The 26,669-nt window shown below is 33.7% G+C and overlaps 1 protein-coding gene across 5 annotated transcripts in view; it reads right to left on the reverse strand.

Moving 5' to 3' along the window:
• Positions 1–433: 433 nt before the first annotated feature.
• Positions 434–26,669, reverse strand: part of LOC113117770 (inverted formin-2) — a 33,121-nt gene continuing 6,885 nt past the window's right edge. The window contains exons 2-23 of one of the 5 annotated variants that reach the window (XM_026286678.1): positions 24,611–25,048; positions 22,991–23,106; positions 21,802–21,961; positions 21,090–21,123; positions 20,878–21,019; positions 20,660–20,792; positions 19,141–19,821; positions 16,238–16,380; positions 15,113–15,174; positions 13,402–13,504; positions 12,515–12,600; positions 12,326–12,426; positions 11,705–11,775; positions 11,312–11,419; positions 9,563–9,633; positions 8,461–8,581; positions 8,213–8,377; positions 7,056–7,158; positions 5,697–5,846; positions 3,787–4,293; positions 2,757–2,810; positions 434–1,040 (exon numbers count right to left, since the gene is read on the reverse strand). In XM_026286678.1, the coding sequence (XP_026142463.1) occupies positions 2,758–2,810; positions 3,787–4,293; positions 5,697–5,846; positions 7,056–7,158; positions 8,213–8,377; positions 8,461–8,581; positions 9,563–9,633; positions 11,312–11,419; positions 11,705–11,775; positions 12,326–12,426; positions 12,515–12,600; positions 13,402–13,504; positions 15,113–15,174; positions 16,238–16,380; positions 19,141–19,821; positions 20,660–20,792; positions 20,878–21,019; positions 21,090–21,123; positions 21,802–21,961; positions 22,991–23,106; positions 24,611–25,010 (3,510 nt within the window). In that variant the 5' untranslated portion in view covers positions 25,011–25,048 and the 3' untranslated portion in view covers positions 434–1,040; position 2,757. Of the gene's footprint in view, positions 1,041–2,756; positions 2,811–3,786; positions 4,294–5,696; positions 5,847–7,055; positions 7,159–8,212; positions 8,378–8,460; positions 8,582–9,562; positions 9,634–11,311; positions 11,420–11,704; positions 11,776–12,325; positions 12,427–12,514; positions 12,601–13,401; positions 13,505–15,112; positions 15,175–16,237; positions 16,381–19,140; positions 19,822–20,659; positions 20,793–20,877; positions 21,020–21,085; positions 21,124–21,801; positions 21,962–22,990; positions 23,107–24,610; positions 25,049–26,669 lie in introns of those variants that run through there. The other 4 variants (XM_026286680.1, XM_026286681.1, XM_026286682.1 and 1 more) reach the window with 4 other exon arrangements.

Genomic DNA, 26,669 nt, shown 5'->3' on the forward strand with positions numbered 1-26,669 from the left:
CAGACTAGAGTGCGCTGTTACTGAGTTACCAAGCCACTACTACAATGCACTATTGATCAGTTTGGCGTGTGCATGTGATAAAACGTCAGCTGATACAATCAATATCCAGATAGCACACGTACATCTGCAAGATTAATGATCTGGAAAGCATCTGCTGTGTACAAACATCTGTCAGGCGTCTTTAAGAAGTCAGATTGACATACATCCTAAATCATAAACATATTAAAGACATCTTCTAAACTGACTGTAAACAGAAACGGAAGATTCGGGAGAGCGCCACGAGTCTGTCAATCATTTTATGCGTTCAGAATTGCGAGCTTGGGATTGGCTGGCGTGCATTTGGAGGCGGGGCTTACAGCTGAGGGAGGGCGTGTCCTTGAAGCAACACGGATTAAAATTCTAATGCATTTCAAATTCCTATGAATGTGAACTAGAGCTGACTGCACATTTTTATTTTTATTTAAAGACTTTCTCAATGAAAATACATAATGACATCAATATGACAGTCTCGCTTAACCACTGCAAGCGCAAATGTAATCCAATAATTTTTATTACACTAATATTTTAGAACCGGTATCATAATAAAGTAATACTTTTCCCGGTTAATGCCAAGCATATTCATAACATATAAAGTTAACATTCAGAGCAATATTAAACAGTTAACAGCAATGCATCTTAAAGGTTTCAGACTGTTCAAAGGTTTTGAGAAACAGCAAAAATTCATGATTGACCATTTTTCCTTCTCCTCTATTGACCCTCTCTCATGTAAACAGAGATTTGGTGTGTCATAAATGTATCTTCCAAGTGTGCAAAAATTTAAAATAGTTTGGTCAAATCTAAAGATTTAGCATTTAAAAACAAAGCCAAACTCGAATACACCGTGTGTATTTGTCTAAAGTACGCCGTCAGTGGCTCCTCTGCAGACGAAAGAGCGGTTCAGATCTCCTCCGGCCCTCTGAGATCCAGACGAATAACAGGAACACAGCAGGAACAGACTCAACTTTTCCTTCTCCCCTTTGTTCTTCTTTTCCTTGAGCTTCCTGCAACATGAAGGGGAAAAAAATCAGAGTTTAAGATTCATCGATTTAAGATGAACACTGTTAAAGTAACAGTATGCAGTGAATGGGTGCCGTCAGAATGAGAGTCTGATAAAAACATCACAATAATCCACAGCAACTTTAACAACACTTCCTCCAGTGAAAAAGTGCATCTCCTGTTGTCTAGTCTCTCACAGATTAGTTTAGATCTGTTTAACCGCTGCTTGATCTGTGCAGATTTCTCTCCTGATTCAGACCAGAACACTTTTTCACTGGAGGAAGTGTTATTATGGACTAGTTTAGTTAAAATCATCTTAATGCTGGATGTGTTTCAGGTTTTGTCTTCTCCAGATGTTCACTGATGGACTGGAGTGCTGTGGATTATTGGGATGTTTTTATCAGACTCTCATTCTGACGGCACCCATTCACTAAAGAGCACAGATGCAATGTTACATTTATATAAACCTGATGAAGAAACACACTCAAACTGACATCTTGGATGATCCGAGGATGAATAAATTTTTATTTAAATTTTTTTTTTGTTTTTTGGTGAACTGTTCCTTTAAATTATAAAGTAGTAGCATAAGAAATCATATCTTTAGAAACACTTGAAGTCTAATTGCTGAAGAATTCAAAAACAAATAAATCAGCTTATACTCTCAGAGTTCAAAAACAATCCATATAAACTTCATTTTTTAATATCATGACTGATATTTAGCAAATGCAAGTTCTACCTCTTAAACTCTCCTATAAACAGAATAAACTGTTCTCTATTAAACACAAACTATTTGATGATCTTGGAAGTCTTTATTCTGACAGATGCACATCTGGACTCTTTCCTGAACTATTTGCTTTGTTTATCTTTCATTCTTCACCGACGGACAGATTAAAGCCTTGATTAATCATGACAACAGCCCTGAAACACGTCGGGTCAAAGGTCACACGTAAAGATTCTCAAAACCTCTGCTCAATGTGATTCACACTGGTATATTTATCTGTTTACACTAATATACACTTCTGTCTGGGGTCAGTATGATTATTTTACTCATCAAGGATGCATTGAACTGATCAAAAGTGTGAGTAAAGACACTTATAATGATACAAAAGACTTCCATTTCACATTAATGCTGTTCTTTTGAACTTTCTTAAAATCCTGAAAAATAAAATGCATCGCTTTCAACAAAAATATTAACGTTTTCAACATTGATAACCTGATTATTCTGATTTCTGAAGATCATGTGACACTGAAGACTGGAGGAATGATGCTGAAAATACAGCGGAGCATCACAGAAATACATTACACTTTAACACAGATTCACACAGAAAACTGTTATATTAAGTTATAATAATATTTCACTATTTTTAACAGTATTTTTGATCAGTAAATGCATAAAAAAAATCGTACAGAGGCCAAACTCAACGGTTCTCATAATTGAGATGCTGGTTAAAACAGCAGACAGGCGGAGGTCTTTTTGTTAACACAAAGAAATGGAATCAGCGAGACATAAATCTGATTTAAACAAGACAAAATCACATATTAAGACATGATTCAACAGTCTCTCTCGAGGAAAGAGAGGAGGTTTAGGCGAGAACAAACCACGGCAGATCCCCAGGAGTTCAGATGTTAATAAACAGAGCTGGACGACTGTGAGTAGAGAGGACTGGTTAGAGATCGATTCGGCGGCTTGCTCGGTCCGGTTAGTTCTCATTTAAACCTACCTCACTGCAACACACATCCCTTTTTAGAGCGTCCGTTCCCTCTGTTACCCTCCTCTTCAGAGGGTCAAAGAAAAAGAGACACGCTGAGGACATGACTGACATTCATGTGATGTCTCTGTAGACACGACCTCGGCTCAGAGACAGAGCTAATGCACTGATGTCAGGAGTTTAACACAATACACACATCAACGGTGTGACTAAACACATGTTTCTGGAAGAAAACCACAACTAATTCATGTGTAATAACTCGATGAGACGTCCAGGTCATATTCTACCCAGAAATCTAAAAATCTAAAATGAGAATTTTTTTTTCTTCAACGTTTCACTGTATAAATAAATTTTGAATGGATTAAAAATAAAATACAAAATAAAATCAAAAAATAAAAATATATACTTGGGTGGGTTGGAAAAAAAAAGTAATAATAATAATAAAAATAATAATAATTTGTAATATGTAAGAATTAATAAATACATTTGGGTGTGTATAACTTGTGTAATAATACTTATATAATAATAATTCAACATTACAGTAAAAGGAATGTGGGTGGGGGTATATAATAATTAAAATAAACACTTGAAAAAATAATAGTATTTTACACACGCACACACACACACACACACACATATATATATACATTATATATATACATATATATATATATATATATTTTTTTATTTTTTTTTATTTTACAGATTTAAATGTAGTACTTTTAATGCTTCGGACTGACTGAAGAAATAAATGCCAATAACTGTGACAGAAAATTATATAAATGTGATATAAAATTTAAACTCCTTTTTTCGTTTTATTTTTGGGATGAAATGTGACTCGGACAGGTCTTATAATGCGTTTCTCCAGATATATTGTTAAACATTATAATGTTAAACATTAAAATATTAATAAGTAATATTTTAATAATAAGTATTAGCTTTATAACTAAAACATTTACTGTGGTTTGCAAACCCAAATGTTTTAAAAACACACATGCGATGCTGAAAAACGTGACTTTTATTAGATATATAAATAGATTACCTTCATTACTGCCTTTTTTGTTTCTTTGTAAGAAATGTTTTTTGCTCTCGGGTTTCAAGGGGGCGGGGCTGTCAGTGGGAGTGGGCGTGGCTTGTGACATCACTCCGTCGATGACATCACACGGCTGCGGTTTTCCTGCCGACTCGTTGTCGTCTGTGTGTGTGTTGCTCGAGCGAAGCGTCTCGTCCGTGTTCTTCAGGCGACCGTCTGCAGGCCTGATGTTATTCCCGTTGTGATTCTGCTCTGTGCTGGTCGCAGTAAGGCAGCTGGGTGACGTGTCGGCTGGTTCCTGATGGTTTTGTGCTGGACTGATGGCTGGAGGGTGGATGTCATGGTTCCGGTCTGAAGGAAGGCTCTCTGGTTCCCCGTTCCCCGCCGAGGTCTCTTCAGCACAGGGACTGGTGCCGCAGTCTTTGTCCAGATCTCCTGGAGTAGAAACCGCGGCCGCTGGAGATGTGTGGACCGCAGACGATCCAGCTTCTTCTCCGACAGACCTTGCACTTCCTGCTTCAGGACGAGAAGAGATGGGTTTGTTCAGGAGCAGAAGCGTGGGTCAGATGGAGGAGAAGCATGAAGCAAAGCCAGCGCTCTTTTGAGGGTTGATCAATGTTTAAGTTTAAGTTCAGTGATAAACTCTGCTTGTGTTGCTTTAGATCTCATGTCTGGGTAGTTGACATCAATGTCCTGCGTGTGACATGCTCTCATTTTTAACAAGATTTTCCACATTTTTCTTTCTTAATTGTGCATGTAGTTACTTTAAATTGAGCAGTATTTAAAAATCATTTAACCAAGGCAAGTAGGTTGAGCTGCACAACTGAAGGAAAAAAAATGCATTTGTTTTGGATAAAAAAAACTAATATATATATATATAATTATCAAATTATAAATTAATAATAATAAATATTATACATACAAATTATATTTGTTTTACATTGCAATACAAAATTATGATTATATATATATATATATATATATATATATATATATATATATATATATATATATATATATATATATATATATATATATATATATATATATATATAAAATGATAATACTGTTCAATAATGATAATAATAATAATCATATATTTTATAATAATAATAATAATAATAATAGTCTCATTATTGAACGTTTTCTTTTTTTAATTCTCAAAAACATGTCATTTTTTCTTTATAACAACAATTTTCTATAATAAATTATTAGTATTATTGTTATGTCAAGTTATTATTAAACAAAGATGAAAAATATAAACTAATTAATTTATAAATACTTTTTAATGGTTTAAAAAAAAAAAACAGGTGCTGGTCATATAATTAGAATGGAATTAGTGAAATAAATCAACTTTTTGATGATATTCTAATTATATGACCAGCACCTCCATGTATTATAAAGTAAGAATAACGTACAGTTTATTGTAATTTATCTATAAAAATGACATTTTTGGCTTCATTTTTCAAATGCTAAACTGAAAATGGCAGGGTTTTATAGCACTACTGTGATTAATTGTGCAGCCCTACATAAAGCTGAATAAATCATCGAATTACATAAAAAAAAATAGTCAACATTTACAGGAGAAATCAAAAAATAAAATAATGTCAACTACCCATTTACAGCTTGTATGTACCGTTCACACTTGCTAACAACAGAGTGTGTTATATCACTGGCAGGTGATTGACAGCTCAGACCGGTGTGAACAACCAATCAGAAGCTGCGAAGCTGATTGGTCGAGCAGCAGCAGCATGTGAGGAATCAGGCTCCAACCCAAAAGAGACTGGACACAAACACTGCTTCGGCTTTAAAGGAGTCAGAAACTCGCCGATCTTTAATAAAATTTCTACAGAGAGCAGCGTGAGCCAGAGACTTTAGCATTAGAGCCGCTTTAGAGCCGGACGGGCTGATATTCTTACCGGACGCTCCCATATCTCTATGCATTTCACTAGGAGGGGTTTCCCTTTCGCACCTGGGACGAGTCTTTCTCAGATGGAAACCCTTGCGAATGTCGGCCAGGAGATGATCGATGATGCAGCCGTCGTCCTGCGGAGGCGCGCCTCGACGAACTGAAAACAGATTTATATCAAAAACCAGCCGCATTCTGAGCTTGCTAACACTGGGAGTGAATATACAACATCATATTAACAATTTTTTATATTTAACAATTACTTAAAATTAAAATAATTGTATAATATTAAAAACAACTTTATATTAACATAATATTAGCTCAACATTACTTTCAAATGACTTTAATATTAAATAGTTTTTAATATTACATGAAATTTATATATTATGTTTAATATAAGTCAAAATAATAGTTATTAAATCAATTTAAATACTTTTATAAAAAACAAAATAGTTAAGTTTATAGAAATGTTTTATTAATCAAAACATTTTAATATAAATAAAATTTAGTTTTTTAGTTAGTAAAACATTTATAAACTTAACTATGTTAAAATATTGTAATCTTAAGTTTTATATTATCAATTAAAAAACATTTTAATATTAAATCATAATATTAAAAACAACTTAATATTAGTAATTTTAATTAAACTAATATTATATAAAGTTATTGTTGTAATATTAAATTTTTAATCATTTATTTATTTTTTAACTAAAATGAATACATATGACTTTAATTAAACTTTAAACTAAAAACATTTTTTAAATGACTAATCAATATTAAAATTTTTAGTTTAATGAACTAAAAACAACTTAACTGCTACTTAACGGTTAAATATTGTAATATTAAAACATTGGTCTTTAATTCATTAAAAACTTTAAATTGTTTAATATTAAAACTTACTTTAAAATCACCATTCCTTTATTTAAAACAACTTAATGCTAGCTTTAACAACTTTATATTAAAAACATTAGTTTAATTAAATAGGACATCATATTAAATATAAAAATCTGTAATATTAAATCAAAACATTAGTTTTTGGATAAATTCAACATAACTATTAACTACTATTTTAATGAATTTAAAAACTATTTAATATTGAACTTAATGATTGTGAAAATAATTGTAATATTAAAATTAGTTGAATTAAAAAAAATTAATTAACTATATTTAATATTTTGTTATTACAAAAGTTTTAAGATGATTAAAATGACTTAAATATAAACTATTAAATCAATTAATGGGTCACCGATGCAGCAGTTTTTCTGAATGAGAGCAGGTTTCTAATACTGGAAGTGAATATAACATCTGTTTTCTTCAGTAACTGAACACAAACCCAAGTTCTGGACAGGAATAGTTTGTTTGAACTCACTTATCTTTCCATCTTCTCCCTTCTGTCTCTTGGACTCTTCTTCCTCCAGCTGCTGCTTTCTTTTCTCCGCTTTAGCCGCTTGTTCTTTACGGATCTTGTTTTCCTACAGAAAACCAGACCTCTGTCACATGAACACCACTCATCAGTGTCATTTCATTATTAATAACATGCTATTATCGTTTTTATTTAATTTTAGAATTTTTAATTTTAAATTTTTTTAATTAAAATTTTATATTTTATTATGCCCATTTATATTTTTTTTTTCAGTTTTAATATAATGTCACTTTTCTAATACGATTTTATTATAAAAATGCATGGAATAATAATGTGATTTTCATATTTCCGGAAGAAATAAAAATACTGGTGAAGTGTTAAAATGACTTTAATATCAACTTTTAATTAGGATAAAATATTTTTAAATTAACTTAGAAAAAATATTGTGTTAAAATTAAACTTTAAATAGTTAAAATATTTTTCGTTTTAAAAACGATTAAAATTTAAACATTAACCAAAAAATGTTTTAATATTAAAAACAACTTTAATAAGTATAATTTTAATATTAATTATATAATCTTATTTTAATATTGGTTTAATTAAAAAGAGTTAATTACATTTTTAACAGTATAAACAACTTCATATTAACTATAGTTATTTTAATATTACTTTTATTTAATACTATTTTATTTTAATATGATTAATTTAATACTATTTTAATATAAATAAAATGATTAATTCTCAGTTTTGTGTTAAAGTGACTATAACTATTAATCAATATAAATATATTAAAATAACGAACTAATTTCAAATGTGTTAAGAACAACTTTAGTATCAATTATAAGTCATTTTAATATTTACATTTTTTTAAGACTATTAATTTAAAAGCATTTAAACACTTCAACATTAAAGAGTCATTAAAAATTAATTTGATATTAAAAGCAACTAAACTATTAATATGAAAATATTTTTACATTCTTTTTTTAATATTAAAAACCACTTTACTTAATATTAAATGATTTTAAAATGAATAAAAAGTGGTTAATATTATGCTATTTTATACTATTAATGTGTCTCGCTTCTCAGTTCGGGTCGAGGGTTTAACAAACCTCGATGAACCCAATATAAGGAGTTTATTCTGCATATAGTGACGGCTCACGCACCTTCAGCGCTTTGAGGAAGAGCTGGCGGAAGGTTTTGATGTTGTTGAAGAGCTCGTCGAGCGAGAGCTGAGACACGTCTTCACACAGATACTGAGCCAGATCATCTTTCCTGTTGTCCAGGTTAGTGAAACGCTCGTCTAGAGCTGCACACGTCGTCAGGTTCTTCTGCACAAACACCACAGGGACATTCAAGAACAACACCGCAGCTGGAAAGAGAAACGCTCGTCAGATTAAACACGCGTTTGTACCTCGATGAGCCCGGAGAACTGCTGTTTGACGTCCTCGAGCGACGAAGACACCTTCTTCTCCGCGTCTCTCAGTCTCTTCAGAAGATGACTGGCTTCGGCTTGAATCGAGTCCAGGTTTACACTGAAAGAAGATGATAATATAAGTTAGCAAAATATCGTGACAGTATCGTATCGTATCATATGTTAAATCTCAGATACTGAAGGTACTTTTTAGTTAAAGATCCACATAGCTGCTTGACTGAAAAACTGGTAAAGCATTAAAGGTGCTGTAGGGAACTTTTGTAAAAAAAATATATTTTTTACATATTTGTTAAACCTGTCATTATGTCCTGACAGTAGAATATGAGACAGATAATCTGTGTGAAAATCAAGCTCCTCTGGCTCCTCCCAGTGTCCTATTGCCATTTGCAGAAATACGTCGCTCCCGGTAAAAAACAACCAATCAGAGCTGCGGTCCGTAACTTTGTTTGTGTTCAAAATGTAGAAAAATGTATATAATAAGCGAGTACACCATGAATCCATTTTCCAAACCGTGTTTTTAGCTTGTCCTGAAACACTAGGGTGCACCTATAATAAGTGTTTATATTCGGACTATTTTAGATTGCTTCGGGGGTACCGCGGCGGAGTAACCCAGTACCTTTGTGATTCTTCATAGACATAAACAGAGGGAAGTAGTTCCGGCTACGATGTTCTTCCACAAGACGCAAGCAGTTCTGTTTATTAACCGCTAGAGCGTCAAACGTTCCCTACCGCAGCTTTAAAAAGCAAGTAAAAAATGCAGTAATATTCTGAAATTCTTTTATTATTCGAAATAACTGCATAATATTTTAATATATTTTAAACCGTAATTTATTTCTGTGATGCGCAGCTGTATTTTCAGCATCATTACTCTTTGTAATGATTTTTGATCCATTTAAAGCATCCTTTCTAAATAAGTATAAATTTCTATAATCCCAGCCCCCCACTGACTCCAAGCTTTTGAACAGTAGATGCTAACAATGCTAAAAAAGCGTTTTATTTCAGATAAATTATGATTTTTGGATCTTTCTATTCAAAGAATCCTGAAAAGAAAATGTGGGTTTGTTTTATTTTTTTGTTTTACCCGGCTGCTTTCTCACAGGCCTCGATGTCGTCTGGAAGCTTCAGCAGCTCTGGATGGTTTAATTCAGCTTCCTGGAAACCAGAGAGATCCACAGACTTTCACCACCAATCACAGTTTAACTGGAATAATTCACCCCAAAATAAAGCGCACTCTGTCACTCTGACCTCACTTAAAATAGATGACACAAAAACGATCAAAAAACATGGAATGAAAGCGCTTGAGTCATAGGAACTACATCTATGGTGCTTTTTTCTTTTTCGAGCTTGACAGTATAAGTCACCATCCAACAGATGCTCTGAGATTATAAAAAACAACAAGGAAAAAAAAGGTTACAGTAAAAAAAAAAAAAAAAAAAAGAATATTGCAGAATATTTTAATATAAAAATATATTTCAAATTTTCATATTAAAACAATTACACTAATTGTGATTTTAAAAAATTATATTAACAAAACCATTTTAAATAAAAATGACTACTGCGCATTAAAATATTTGTAATTTATAATATAATTATTTTTTTAAATATATATAATTATTAAAAATTGTATATTAATATTTTAAATATTAAACATTTTTAATATTAAGAGCAACTTAATCTTAACTGATATTAACTTTTTTACTTAAAACAAAATTGACTATTGCCTATTAAAAGTTGCATAATTTTTTTTGTTAAAACAACTATTTTTATATAACTATAATTTTAAATATTAATATTAAATAAAAACATTTTCATTAAATGACTTTGAAAATGACTTGATATAAAAATGTACTATTAATAATAAAATATTTTAATATCAATATATATTTTATTTTATTATTCTGAGGTTCGGTTTCATCTTTATTTCCTGATAGGAAGTCATACAGGGCTGGAACAATATGGTAAAATAAAGTAAATGCTGACAAAACAAGAATTTACACTGAAATTACTAATATAAAACCAACACCAACTAATATAGTTCTAATTATTCTAATTCTTCAACAAACTAAACAATTGAGAAATGTTCCCTTGTTTATTTTACATAAAATAATAAAAAAAGTTTATGGTTTTAGTTTTCGTTATTGTAGTACTTCAGCTTAGTCTCAGATGTCACTGCATTGGCTAAACCTCTGATGCTTAAGGGACACAAAATTGGAAACGCTTCAGGAGTGTCGAAGTCATCATCGTAGTCGACGTGCGTGTCGCGTTCCTTAATGTTCACACACAAAGATACCGTGGCACCAAACCACGTTACGAAAGATGAAAGATGCCATGTTTACAACTGTGATGACGAGCGCTTCTCAGGATCAACTAAACGCTGTATTTTCAAAATTATGTGAAATATTTAAAGTTCACGGCATAATCTTTAAAATACGTCAGCGTTGTGACATTGTGATAACATTTCCACACCTTGAAACATTACTGTGAACGAATGAACTGTGATTGGTTGTTTGACATGTCAGTCAAACGGACTCATGGGCGGGCCTTGGCCAATGAAAGCGGTCAAGAATTGGTCTGGCTACGCGAGACTACTTCAACTGAAACTAATTAAAAATGAGAAATTTTTACTAGCCAACTACGTTTTAAAATATTTTATTGAGCTAACGTTTATTTTATTCTGATTAATAATACTTTATTACATAGATTTTAGTTAATGATAATATACAAAGTGACATTTCTAATTCTAAGAAGTAAAAAAGTCCTTATAATATTCATATTTATTAATTATTGAAATTTCTGACGTTTATTGTAATGCTGTAGAATGGCCCAATACCTCCAGGATGTGATGTAAGAGCGTGATGCGGCTCTTGTTTGCTTTGGTTTCAGTGAGTTTCAGCAGGGAACTGATCTTGAATCCCTCAGCGTTTCCGGTGTGGCTTCCCTGGCAAAAAGGAAAAGTTCTCAAAATGAGGAACTAAGACACAGCAAACATAGAAAACAGAGCAAGTATTCAGGGTGATTTGGTGACCAACAAACTTAATCAGATGCAGGGTCTCACTAATGCATAGCCACACAAATCTAAAATCAGCATTAGTATGAATAAATTCAAAGTAACAGGAAAAACAGAGCAATATTAGCTGATGGATATTGGTAAGGATATGTTATAGCGTCTCTACAAAACTCTACACCCTTGATGAAGATCAAACTCATTAATTGAGATTCTTACATAGTTGAGAAAGTTTCCAACATCGAGGATTAATTTGCAGAAACTTGGCAGTAGTGAACTTTTCCTGAGATCTGCAGGCGACACACATAGTTATTAAAACGTTTTTTTTTTGTGCATTTATTCATTAATTCTGAAAAAAAAGTACAAAGAAATACTGTGCATTAAACAATGTGTGAAAAACTGAAATGAATACATAATAAACTAAAATATATAAAATAAAACAGAACAAAATAAAACCGAAAAACACAGACTAATGAACTAAAAAACATGGATAAATGAAACAAAAAAACAAACAAATTAAAAAATAATTGTTTGATAAACAAGCTATAAACAAAAGTAAAACACAACAAAATGTCATAAACACAACTATAAATACAAAAACAATTAAACAAAAATAAAACATTAAATAAAATGTATCAAATTAATTTTAACCTTGTTTTATAATGTGGGAATTATAAAAGTTGTTCTGAAGCAAAATCTCACATGTAAACAATATGTACAAGAATCTCACTAGATGTTTCAAATCTAAGGCGTTTATTTAAACTGGCCGTTACACTTTGTACTGCTGAAAATGTTTAAGAGCAGAACGGTTTTAAACCGTAGCAGTCAGTTTGTACTCACTCTCACAGGCCGTCTCCACCAGCTCCACTTTGGGCTTCAGGATTTCGAGCACAGACATTGCTTCCTCACACAGCAACATGCATTCAATCCTCAGCTGGTAACTGATGTCAGACAAAAACTATTAACTGCCTCATGCACCTACAGTATTAGAGGAACAACACGTGAATATGGGATTTAATGTCACTTTACCAGGGTACAGCCAGCAGTAAGAGGTAAAAGTGATCCACGCTGGCCAGTTTGTCTGAATCTCCTTGAAAGGTCTTTAAGTTGTCAATCTAGAGAAGTTAAACGCAAACACTCAACTGATCAAAAGCAAGATTTACGACTCCGAGTCTCCTGATCCTATTGGAGCAGAGCGTGGAAGATTTTGATTAGTTGATTTGATTGGCTAAAATTGGGGGCTCGTACGGGATATGAATTTTTATTTTACGACCCGCTCATTTAAAGGTTACAATATTAAAGAGGGATCAGACAACAAGGTCTAATCAAAGCAAACTGCACTTTAATACCCATAGATTTCTGTTTATAGTCATTATTAATTGTTGGAATAGTTTAATAAAACACTTTGCTTTGATTAGACTTTGTTGTCTGATCCCTCTTTTATGTTGCAATCTTATATGAGTGGATTGTAAAATCGGGGGCTCGTCCGGGATACAAAATTTTATATTATGAATTAAGTTTGCAACATTAAAGCGGGATCGACAACAAAGTCTCAAAGAAAATTGTTTTATCAAATTAAAAATTACTACACAATAAGAGAAAATGCCAAAAGAAAGAACTAGAAAAGAGCCACTCTCGAGAGAACTATCCCAAAGTGAGTGCCTACCCCAAATAACACATTACACTCTTAAATATTCAAAATAATGATCAATTAACAGGGTGACAAACAATCAAAATCATCCACGCTCTGCTCCAATAGGATCAGGAGACTCAGGGTCATCACAAGGATAGACTGCAGATTTACTCTCATGCATGTCAAAAAGACAGAAAACATTGATTCTGAACCTCGTTTTCGTTTGCATCAAGGTCTATGAATAGGATATACTTGTAAATGCCCATATTTTATTGGGAAGTACCTCATGTTTTTCCGGAAGGAGTTTCAGAAGCTGTTTCAGGGACTCAACGTCAAATTTGGAACAATCTCCTTTCTGCACCATCGACACAAACTCTTCATTTGAGCTGTTTGTGAATAAAGCAAACAAATAATCAAATATCTCTTCACGATATCGTCAGGATCCTGACCTGACGGTCTTGTCTGTCTTTTCTCTGTTCAATGTTTCTTTGTTCGTTTTGTGTCTGAGCACATGGCTTTGTCTCTGTTTGCCACCTGATCCTCATGTGCTTTGCATCTTTATATTGTGTTCTTTTCCCTTGTGTCTGGGCTGGTCCGTTTTGTGGTATTTTCCTGTTCTTTGTTTGGAAGTTGTCCTTTGATCTTGCTCTAGTGAATTTTCTCTTTTATCCAGCAATATTGTATCCTTGTTTCCATTTTGTTTTCTCTAGACCGGTCTTGCTTTAGTTTTTGATTTTGTGCATTCTAGACTTGTTTAGATTCTCCTTCCATTTAGTATTTTATCTTTTTGTAGTTCCAGTTTCTTTTATGACATTTCTGATTTAGTCTTATATTGAGAAAAATGCTTAGTCACATTTTAAGTCACTTGAGTCTTTCATAGTTTTAGCTGACAAAAAGTGATTACTTTTAGTCAAACTGCAGTTATCAACATTTTGGTAGTTATTTTATATGTAGTCTTCAAACAAAAATAGTCATTCGTTCTTTTCCGTTTAGACCAAATCAATTAAGCTTATTAAAAATCTGAACCAAGGATTGAATTTGGAAAAACTTGACAATTTTAATTTTTGACTGAATTATCCCTTCAACAGTAGCAAAAAGCATCTTATAAAAAAATTTTGTCAGTTTTTATCGTCAGAAATTAGTTTTAGATCGACGTCTCGTTTTAGTCAAATAATTGTTTTTATTTTCTTTGTCTTCGTTGACGAAATTAACACTGCTCTTTGGCCAATACTCTAATCAGTTTTGTCTGTCTTGTGTTGTCTCAAGTCTCGTCTTGTTTGCTATCATGTCTGGTGCTGTCCAGTCTCCACTGTCCCCCGGCTAGTGACCCCTACAGCTTTGCAGCAGCTCTTGTACACTCAAGTATCTAGACTTTGGTTCTGAGAGCCAAAACCTGGCAGCCAGACTGGTGCAACATCTGAGATCAACATCAAGCTACTGGCTTCCGGTGTTCCTACCTAGTTTAGTTTAGTTTATTTGGACAGGGACAACGCACAACAACAGTGTTGTGCCAGAGTTAGCTATAAAGCTAATTAGCATCTGCAGTTCCTGGGCAGGATATTGTTACAAAATTATAATATTAAGTGACAAACAATACATGTAACACATACAAAATCGCATCAAACTACATTAGATTACAAATCCAAGTCAGTGATCACTGATTTTCCTTTAGCCATACTTTAAGAGTGGTTTTAAAAATACTAACAAAAAGCTGATTGTCCAAAAACAGTTTTCTTAAATTTAGTTAAACAGTCACCTCTAACTGATGACCTAGTCTGCCTGATAATGTCCTTACAGAAATTCACACATTGCTTAAGAGGTGGTGGTGCAAGATCACAAAATAGTTTATACGTTAAATACATTAGCAAAAAAAAACAAAAAAAAAACAACAGAAAAACCCGCATCTTTTTCCATCTGGGTTTTCATTTCTTGCAGAACCCTGACAGATATCACATAAACACACATTAAGCAATCAAAACGTTAAGCAATCTTACCACTTGAACTGCTTCAGAAAGATATTCAGGTTCAGATTCTTCTTGGGGTCAATGAAGGAAATCTGAGAAATAGGAAAAAAAAATCATGTTTAATCGAAACTTAAATTGACCCCATTTTCTTTGTACATGTACCAGCTTGTATTGTGTAGGATATAAGAATAAATTAAGTATTTACTTTTAAAGTTAATAATTTCAATAATTTACCAACACATCCATGGTCTCTGGTGTTGGTTAGTGGTCACATAACATGCAGGTAAAAATTATTTATTACAAAAATATTTAAAGTATTTTAAAATATCTAATTCAAATAATTTTTTTTAATTTTACATCTTTTAATTAGAAGCTTTTAATGAAAAATTTTTAATATTTCGGTAAGTTTGTTTTATTTGAATAAAAAAAATGTTTTGAATTACTTTCAAAAAACTTTTTAAATTCGAAGCTTTTAATTAACATTTTAAACTAAATATGTAAGCTAAAAGTTAGAATTTTACATTTTAATTAGAAGCTTTTAATCATCTCTTAAATGTGTTTTTAGATTTTTAATTTTAAAATAATTTTCATTTTAAATTTGCATTTAATTATTAGCTTTTAATCAACTTGTGTATTATTTCAACAAATGCCCAAAGAACTGTATTTTACTTACACTTTTATATTTAAACAAATATTTTAATTTTACATTTAATTATTACCTTTCAAGCAACTAAAACATTTCAGTAAGCAAATATTCTTGCTTTATTCAAGTTTAAAAAAAAAATCATTAATTATTTTTCCTTTATTTTAATTTGTATCGTTTTACATTATTAGCTCTCAATCAACTTTTTTAAATCAAACCTTGCTATAAAAGCATACATTTGTTTTTATAATCTTAAATTGAAATAATGAATAACTTGTTCCAACTCTCAGCATTAGTCATCATTCCTTCTTATTTTTCACAATCTAATCCGTTTCTAATTATAAAATTCACTCCTGCTCGATGCTTTTTCTTCTCTTTGAAAATCAGTTCATGCATTCTAGGGAATCAAACCCATGACCTTGCCGTTGCGAGCGCCATGATTCTGAGTTACATGAATGCTCTTAAGTTCAATGTTGAAATGTAATCTGTTATTTTATATGTATATCTCATACCTCCTTGGGCTCTTTCTTGAGTGAAGTGGCTGGGCTCTTGTCTTTAACTTCAGTCACTGGCAGACAGAAGAGCTGCTCGATGCTGCTGTAATTGGGCTCCACCGGTGAATCGGTCGAGACTGATGCCCACATTGAAGGACCATCTATGAAAAAACCCACATACACACTGTATTTACACACAAAAATGCATGCACTGATAGAAAGTATAACTTCCAGTCTGATTAAAAAAACACTGAGAATCATAGTTCTGTTATAAATCATATCATAAAATCATAAATGTTACAAAAAAACTGTTGATAATTTTTCTTGCCAGTCTTCTCTAAATAATAAACGTCCAAAATAAGCAGCAAACTTGATCAAGCTTTATACTGATTAAAAATCTGGCCATTAGCAGTGTTACTTTAGTATCACTGATACACTTCTACAGTTCTTATATTTTATAAATTCATATTAATTTCAGTAAAAAGTTTTAGTAATTTTGTCGTTTTATGTTTTTGCAAACAAATGTTTACATATTTTAATATCCATGTCGATAATGAAAAAGATGCATTGGGATCAGCATTTATAGACATTCTGAACTCTATAGGTGTTATACAACACGTTTCATACTCTAGATTTAATACTGTCACATGGAATTGATGTTGATAGTGTTTATTATTATTCAGCCAAGTGATGATATCTCAGAGCATTATTTAGATTTGTAAAAACTTAATATAGCTAAAACTGTAAATTCTTCTTCTTGTTCCAAGTATGGAAGAACCATCACTTCCACCACAAAAGACTGCTTTTTAAGCTATCTTCCTGATGTATCCAAATTCCTTAGCATATCCAAAACCTCACAACAACTTGTAACAGAAACTATGGACTCTCTCTTTTCTAGAACTTTAAATACAGTTGCTCCCTTACGTTTAAGGAAGGTTAAGGAAAACAGTTTGACACCATGGTATAGTGAGCATACTCGCACACTAAAGAGAGCAGCCCGAAAAATGGAGCACAGCTGGAGGAAAACAAAACTAGAGGTATTTCGTATTGCTTGGCGGGAAAGTAACCTATCCTACAGAAAAGCTTTAAAAAACCCTCTTTTAGAAAAAAAAACACAACCCCAGGTATTTATTCAATATAGTGGCAAAATTAATGAAAAATAAAGCCTCAACAAGTGTTGACATTGCCCACCACCACAGCAGTAATGACTTTATGAACTACTTTACTTCTAAAATCGATACTATTAGAGATAAAATTGCAACCATTCAGCCGTCAGCTACAGTATCACATCAGACAGTGCACTATAGACCCCCTGAGGAACAGTTCCACTCATTCTCTACTATAGGAGAGGAAGAATTGTATAAACTTGTTAAATCATCTAAACCAACAACATGTATGTTAGACCCTATACCATATAAGTTCCTAAAAGAGGTGCTTCCAGAAGTCATAGATCCTCTTCTGACTATTATTAATTCCTCATTGTCATTAGGATATGTCCCCAAAACCTTCAAACTGGCTGTTATTAAGCCTCTCATCAAAAAACCACAACTTGACCCCAAAGAACTTGTTAATTATAGACCAATCTCGAATCTCCCTTTTCTGTCCAAGATACTAGAAAAGGTGGTATCCTCAAAATTATATTCCTACTTAGAGATAACAGTACTTGAATGAGCTCTTGTAACATTATAATCCTCTACGTCCGCTACGTTCTCAAAACTCAATTTTCCTATTTGGCTCCTAAACTCTGGAATAACCTACCTAACATTGTTCGGGAGGCAGACACACTCTTGCAGTTTAAATCTAGATTAAAGACCCATCTCTTTAACCTGGCATACACATAACATACTGATATGCTTTTAATATCCAAATCCATTAAAGGATTTTTAGGCTGCATTAATTAGGTAAACCGGAACCGGGAACACCCGATGTACTTGCTACATCATTAGAAGAATGGCATCTACGCTAATATTTGTCTGTTTCTCTCTTATACTGAGGTCACCGTAGCCACCAGATCCAGTCTGTGTCCAGATCAGAGGGTCACTGCACTGGAATTGAACTGCTGGTTTCGTCTGGCCAGAGGAGAACTGGCCCCCAGACTGAGCCTGGTTTCTCCATGGTTTTTTTTCTCCATTTGTTTAAAGCGCTATAGAAATAAAGGTGACTTGACATTTAATTATAGTGTTAAGTTCTTTTAGTACATTAACTTAAGCTAAACAAAAATAAGAAACATTGCCTTTTCAATGAGCTGAAATTAAAGGTTTACATGCTTTATTTCATTTTGTTTATATTCAAATTAGATTTTATTTTTATAATTTTGTTTTCGGTTTAATTTAAGCTAAATGTTTAGTAATTTTGTCATGCAAGTCACTTTTATTAATTTGTATATTTTTTAAATATCTATATTTTGAATCAGATTTTATTTTTAAATTCGGTTTTCATTTTTATTTTAATAAAAGTTTTTTTTTAATGTCTATATACTTGCAACTATCTGAAATAAAATTTCTGCATTTTTGTATTTTTTATATTTTGAATTATATTTTATTTTTATATATTAATGTTGTAATTTTTTTATCTCTAAATGCGTTTTAATTTTATTTATTTTTTATTTCTATTAAAGTTATTTTTTATCATTTTTGCATTTTATTTTTGTCAATATTTTGAATCAGATTTTAGTTTTATATATTAATATTTTAATTTTTTTAATGTCTAAATAATGCGTTTTTAAATATTTTTTTATTTCTATTAATGTTATTTTCTTTCAAATAATGATTTTAGCTTTGGTTATCGAAATTAAGCCTGGCGATTACACTTCATATTTACATTCTTCTGCATCTGGCACAGAGAGAGCTCTGCATGTTCTCAGCTCATGCGTTCTCTGGGAATCAAAGCGTGGAGTCGCTAGCGTTCCTCACGGATCTCACCGGTGACGGCTCTGGAGTTCAGCTTCTGCCAGTTGAGTTTCTTCATCCTGAGTGTGGGATACGGACCGCTCCTCGCCGGCGCGGAGTAACACTGACCAACCGGATGAAACGTCCGGGCCACGATCACATCACCTGCTCCTGGAGGAGGAGGTGGAGGAGGAGGTGCACCCATGCCAGGTAAAGGTGGAGGAGGAGGTGCACCCATGCCAGGTAAAGGTGGAGGAGGAGGTGCACCCATGCCAGGTAAAGGTGGAGGAGGAGGTGCACCCATGCCAGGTAAAGGTGGAGGAGGAGGAGGTGCACCCATGCCAGGTAAAGGTGGAGGTGGAGGAGGAGGTGCAGAACATATTCCTGGAAGAGGAGGCGGAGGAGGAGGCATTGGTGCTCCTGGTAAGGGAGGAGGTGGTGGAGGTGCAGGAGGAGGTCCAGCTCCTGTTTTGAAAGGCACTGCTGAGAAAGGAGGTGGAGGAGGAGGTGGAGGTCCGGTCTTTGTGGAGTTGATCAGAGGTTCCTGGGTTTTGGATGATCTGCAGGAACACTCCAGTTTCTCGTCTTTGGTCTCCGTCTGAACGGCTTGATTCTTTTTTCTGGACTCATAACCGTTGACCTCAAAGGAGCCTTTGGACGATTCCTTCGAGAAGACGAGACGCTGCATGATCTTCTCAGATGAGTCCATCTCAGCTGAAAGCCCAAAGAAATAGAAAGAGAAACATTTCATCAATGCATTACAGGAAAAAGAAAACATACATAGACACAATAAAAGATATAAAAGTAAATCATCAAATAAGTAAATATACAAGTACATAAGCAACTAAATACAATTAAACAAGTAGATCAATTAAAAGTAAATATTTGCTTGTTTATTTATTTGCTTTTTTACTTAAGGAAAGCAGATTTAAAAGTCAATTTATTTTAGTAAGCAAACAAGTACATGAGCAATGAGACGTACACTGCAAGTAAACAAATGAGCAAATAAATATATATTATGTATATGCATTTACCTACCAAGTAAATAGTTAAATAACCAATTAAGAAGCAAGTGAATAAATAAGCAGGTAAATGTACAACTATATAAATGAAAAATATTAAAGAAAATTAATACGTGTAAATAAGCAAATACGTAAAGTAAAAAAACACATAAGCAATTAAATGCATAATTAAAGCAAGTAAATTAAGTTAATAAATAAGCAGGTGAATAAATACGTAAATGAGTGAAAGAGCAAAATCATATTATTCTGATTTCTGAAGATCATGTGACACTGTAGACTGGAGTAATGATGCTGAAAATACAGCGGAGCATCACAGAAATAAATTACAGTTTAATAGATATTCACATAGAAAGCAGTTATTTTAAATCGTAAAACCATTTCAGAATATTACTGCTTCTGCTGTATTTCTGATCAAAATAAATGCAGGCTTGGTGAGCCGAAGAGACCAATCAATCCAGATGACATGCATTCAGTAATTTCCAAACAGAGACATTTCCATGAGAATAATGCACATGGCGAGAGAAACTCACAGCTCTGAGCAATCAGTACGGCTCTGTTAGCGAGCGCCTCCAGCGCCTGCCAGATATCTGCTCGCTCGGGACCCAGCAGCAGCAGCGCTTGCAAGACGGACAACAGCTGAAGAGACGACGGGAAGCTGCTCACCTGCAAACACACGACGCAGCTCAAGCTACCAGACACCATACCAGTCAAAGAAACAGCGCAGATCTGTAAGAGGAGCACCGCTTGCCTTGTTAAAAAGAGATGTGAAGACTTCCTGATGATTGCTCATGTCAATTCCTCCATAGAGCCTCAGGAGCTCGTCCTCATCTTCAGCCATGGCCTCTTCAAACGCCTCACACTGGATGATCAAGTCTTCATCATCCTCTTCTCTAAAACACACATGCACTGTGATGCACACTGAGATTTATTCAGCGTGCACTTCTGCTTCACAAAACTCACCTCAACTTCGGCAGCAGGTGAAGCAGCTGTAATCCTGGAGGACACAAATCAGCGTAAAGTCCATGAATACACACAAAAAAAACCATCTAGAGCTCTGTGTTGGAAAGATCCGTTGTGTTAAAGCACAAAACCGGAGGCATGTGCTGGTGTGATGAACAGGTGAACACAATTAAGACTTGATCACTTCTGTTTGCAGTTGCATGCTACACATACTACTCATACTAGATCTGAAGTATGCAATGTGTATATCGTGCACAACTCAGCATTTATTTTAGTATCATTAAGATTTTTGTTAATTTTGAATCAGTTTTCATTTAAATGTTTTTATAGTTTATTTTTTTCATACTGCATGATGTGTACTTACATGCTATTTTTAATAAATATCAGCTAGCATTCATTGTACACTGTGCACTATACACAGTACTAGGACTGTATTTTAAATAAAGGGCTGTGTTCTAAATAGCATACTTGCATACTACTCATACTGTTTTTCCAGTATGCAATATGTATATTGTACAAAATAGGTTGCATTCCCAGAAGATTTATAAAATTTATCAAAATGTGCAATGTACAGGATTTACCATTTTTTCTGTACTTTTTATTACTGCAACTTACAATCTACAAGAGCTGTATTTGAAATAGGGGCTGTGTGTTAAATGGCATACTCAACTTTTACGCTAGTATTCTGTATTCTGTATGTAGCATCACATACCGATGAACTCCTTGCGCATCTTGTCTCTCTGGCGCAGGTCGTCGGCGCTGAAGATTAAGGCGTTTATGACGCTCAGAAGAGTCACCATGTAAGGCACGTTATCAGTCGACTGGAGTTCGTTCATAATCACACTGAATCGATACTGCTGCGTCTTCACAGACTGTTAGACAAACACAGTACTGTGTCGCATCACATCATGTCCTGCAAACTTCACATTAGCCATATTATTTTCCATTTTAACAAGGTTATCCTCAAACCTTCCTTAAAACTAACATCATTGCTCCAGAAGAAAACCATCAATTCCTATTATTGAGACTTGCATGTGGCTTAAAAAGGAAATTACTGTCCGATTGAAAATATGCATGCATACAATGTTTTGTGCATGCATTACATTACCTTGATTAACATATAAACAAATAATCCACACGCATTGGAAATATGATTTTCTTAGGATTTTTATCTTAAATCAAGATGCATTTACTGAAGCGGCAAAAAGACTGAAGATATAAAGTCTTGTTTAATTGTTTAAGCTTAAAACAAGAAAAAGACCTGCCGATGGGGTCAGAAACATGAACGTAAACGTAAAGATTCTTTTTCTTAAAATCTCATGAGTACATTACAGTCAAAATGAAATCTCCATAGAACAAAAAAAATGTGCAATAACAAAATAAATAAATAAAGCAAGCACGCAAGTACATGCATGAAGAAATATGTAAATAAACAAGCAAGTAAATAAGTAAAGAAATAAGTAAATAAATATTTTAATAAAAACAAGTAAATATATAAATAATCAAAGTAAGCAAGCAAATAAATAAAAAATATTTAAATAAATAAATAAGCAGTTGTTTTACGCAAAAACTCTTTATTTTGATATTTTTTTTTATAAAACAAGGCTTCTTAATTTCTGTAATGTTGCTTCTCCAGTCAATGTATCTTGATTTAAAACTGTTAAGATATTTGTATAAAAAAAGACAAGCGTACTGAGAAAGAGCAGTCTATTTAGAAGCAACAGTGTGATGTTTTTGTGTTTTTATCTACATGCCGTAAACAATGAAATATTGAGAGATGCAATGGTCGTAGAAGACGCATGTTATCTGTCTCAGCTGACCACTTCAGATCACTCGACACTCACTGATATCAATCCCTTAACTGATCCAGACGGAGGCGCAAGAATCAGATCATCACTTGCCTTGTAATGGTCCAGAGCGTCTAAAGCGAGTCGGTGTCCCTCGGAGGAGAACATGCAAAGGGCCGCCAGCAGCTCGAACACCTGCTTCTTCACCATGGTATTAGACGTGTCCAGAGCTGGAGGCAAAGGGAAAGGAAATACAGCGCTGTTAGCTTCCTCCTCCATCGTTTCGTCCCTCTCCACTTTTAGGATGAGTTAGCAGCTACATTTTGGGAGACGTAATGTGAACTTTGTACTTCTGATGGTTAAAAAAAAACAGCCAGAGCATGTGATAGGTGTGAAGATTGAGCAATGCAGATACTGTGAGCAAGGCTTTGGAGGAATGTGTGTTTTTCTGGATTTATCTCGTCTGCTGGATAGTTAGTGCACAGTTTTAAAGGAACAGTTCGGCCAAATCCTTCTTTCAGACGTATAGAATCAGCGATTGAGTGATTTCGACAGACAGGTGAACACATGCACCCTCAAAAGAGAAGCATGAAAGAAAATCCATGCTTTTAGGGTGAACTTTTCCTTTACCCCTGTAAAGCCTGACACATAAAACTGTAGCAGAAAAAAATAACTAGATTTTCTGAAATGGAGTGGTTTATTGAACCTTTAGAAAATATATTTGGGGACAAAAAACAGTTTGCATGTTGATGAGTATCAAAATTGGCACGTCAGACTTTTATTGCTCATAATTTAGAAATAAAAGAAAAGAAACATCTATATTATGACTAAATCATAATTATGAGATATTATGGCATTATGATATACAAAATCATAATTATAATATAAAACGTCATAATTAAGAGAAGCAATTTGTGACATACTAAGTCATAATTTAGAGGTAAAAAAAATAAATTTGATATTTATGAGACAGTGACAATTATGAAGAGAATTATGAGATAAAAATGAATAATTATGTAATAGATAGTCAAAATTATGACAAATCAATTATGAGATAAAATTCATAATTATAAGATAAAAGTCAAAATTATGACAAATTAATTTTGAGATAAAAAAAACTTAATTATGATACAATAAGTCATTGTTGAGATAAAAAAAAATCATCAATTTGACATAGAAAGTCATTATTATGAGACAAAATTAAAAATATGAAAAGTGAACTATTAGATTAAATGTCAATTATGAGATAAAAAGACAGAATTAGAAAGAAAAAAGTCATAATAAAATTATGAAATAGATTTTTTTATTGAACGGTTTACTGAAACTTTAGACAAAATATTGTAACAAATATTGTACAAAATTCACAAATGTGTGTTTTTTCATAATTATGAATTTTTGTCTCATAATTCTAGTCATGATTTGCATTTTATCTCATAATTTATCTCAAAGGTTGTTCTTTTTGTTTGTTTTTGGGCACAAAAAGTATACTCTTAGCTTCATGAGATTACGGTCGAAGTCACATGGACTATTTTAACCCTGTCCTTACTGACATTCAGTTCCCATGCAGGGCTCTCAAACAGGATTGATGGAGAATCAAGTAAAGTTGATCTGCTTCAGTCCAGGAAGAGTTCATCTGGAGATATTACTGACCTTTACTTCATCAGAATCGGTCAAGATTTGACACCAGAAAGAATTGTGAAGTACACTAATAGAGCTAGAGTAAGATTGCTCTACCTTGCGACAGCTTGCGCACGTATCCCTCATTATCCACGATGAAGTGAATCCCAGCAGATGAGTTCATCACGGCTCTCACACAGTTCACACACGTCAGCTGCAGCAGAGCGTCTGCGATTCGAGAGCAGCCGCGTCCCGACAGACGGTCCAGGGCCTCCAGCAGCAGGTCGAGGCCCGAGAGCTCCAGGAACTGCACCATCCAGGTCTGGTCGCTCTTCTCCAGCCGCTTCTTCAGGCCTGAGTAGTTGACCACGGTGGGCACCTGCAGCAGACGGATGCACAGCTCGGCGTCTGAGTTCTCCAGGTTGGCCTCCTGCGGGCCGTCCAATTCTTGAGACGAGCCCAGTCGACCTCGCACAGCCGCCCACTTCTTCAACGCACCGTCTGACTTCCCAGACATGATGATGATGATGATGATGATGAAGATTAAGGGAGTTTCTGAGGAGGTAAAAGCAGAGCATTTATTTACACACACAATAATAATAAGTTTAATTCAGATTTATACAGAAACTCAAATATCCTCACTACAACCCGCCTAAATAAAAGTCTGGTTTAACTTGAAGAAATTGTGACAGAAATGTTTAGCTACTGTACAGCAAAATCTACTTCTTAAAGCAACAATAATACACAATTATTATTAATAATATTTACATTTAGTCATTTAGCAGACGCTTTTATCCAAAGAGACTTATAAATGAGAAGAATAAAAGCAGTCAAATCTAACAAAAGAGCAACAATAAATAAGTGTAAATGACAAGTCTTGGTTAGCCTTACGCAGTACACTTAGCAAGGTACACACACACACACACACACACACATATATATAAATATATACACACACACACACACACACACACATATATACATATATATATATATATTAGGGGTGTGCCGTTTTCAGAATTGGTGATGACAGTTATGACGTGAGTCAAATGTGACGGTTCATAACATAACCATCGGGGGTGGGGTCCAAGTCAATTGGTTGTTCTTGGAGATAGCGGGTTAACTCCGTATCAGCGCGCACTGATTGGTAAAGGGGCAGAGATTTCAGACCTCCGTTTATTAAGGAGATCTGTCACAAAACTCATCATCCGCGCCAACGTTTTTTGAGCAAATTTCAAAGCCGCACATATCCGCCATCCGCTGATTGTTTTGCGGTCTATAGACGATGCAATGCTTTGCTGATGCGAGCCTCAAAAAAAAAAAAAATCCATGTAGTGCTAATGTATGAGGCATAGGGCTACGCTGAGTTTCATTACGATGAGATGCGCTCACAGTGCAGTGCAAGTGAACACGGCGCGCTGGTGCTTCCATGTCACGGTTATCATTGTCTGCTATATTTGCTTTTTATTTATTAAAATACAAGCAATTGGTTGATGAAACATTTATTAAAATTAAGATAAAATTTGTACAAAACGAAATTCGAATAAGAAAAAACGAATACGTTTTTAAGAAAGGTTTTCTACAAAGCAAAATTTAATGAAGTGGTAAATATCATGTCTGACAATTTACAAAACTTCATTAAGTGGTAAAAACCATGTCTCACGATATATTGCGCATCTTATGATCCTATCTAAAAAATGAAAATAATTTTTTATAAAAAATGTTTGTAAAAAATATTTTAATGACACGGTTTTGGCGGTTATAGAGTTCTAATGACGGTGTTCACCTATAACCGCCGGTCTCACGGTTATATACTAAACGTCACACCCCTAATATATATATATATATATATGGCTGCACGATATCTGGAAAAAGTGACATTGCGATTTGTTTGAAATCTAATCCAATTTTTTCTTATAAAAAAAATGGGGTAAGCACTCTTACATTCTTATTTTAAATGATTTAAACATCGACACCATCTTGTCAATTGATTAATATGCGTGAGGGAGAGAGAGCAAGACAGAGCTTGTGTTGTTTGAAGACAGTGAGCGTGCGGCTTGGGCTCACTCGCTTGCTCTCTATCTCTCTCGTACGCTCTCGCTCTCTCTCTCTCTCTCTCTCACACGGTAGCTCTCGCTCACTCGCTCTCTCTCTCGTGCGCTCTCTCTCTCTCTCG

The sequence above is a fragment of the Carassius auratus genome, chromosome 17 (assembly GCF_003368295.1).
Source record: "Carassius auratus strain Wakin chromosome 17, ASM336829v1, whole genome shotgun sequence".
Taxonomy (NCBI): domain Eukaryota; kingdom Metazoa; phylum Chordata; class Actinopteri; order Cypriniformes; family Cyprinidae; genus Carassius; species Carassius auratus.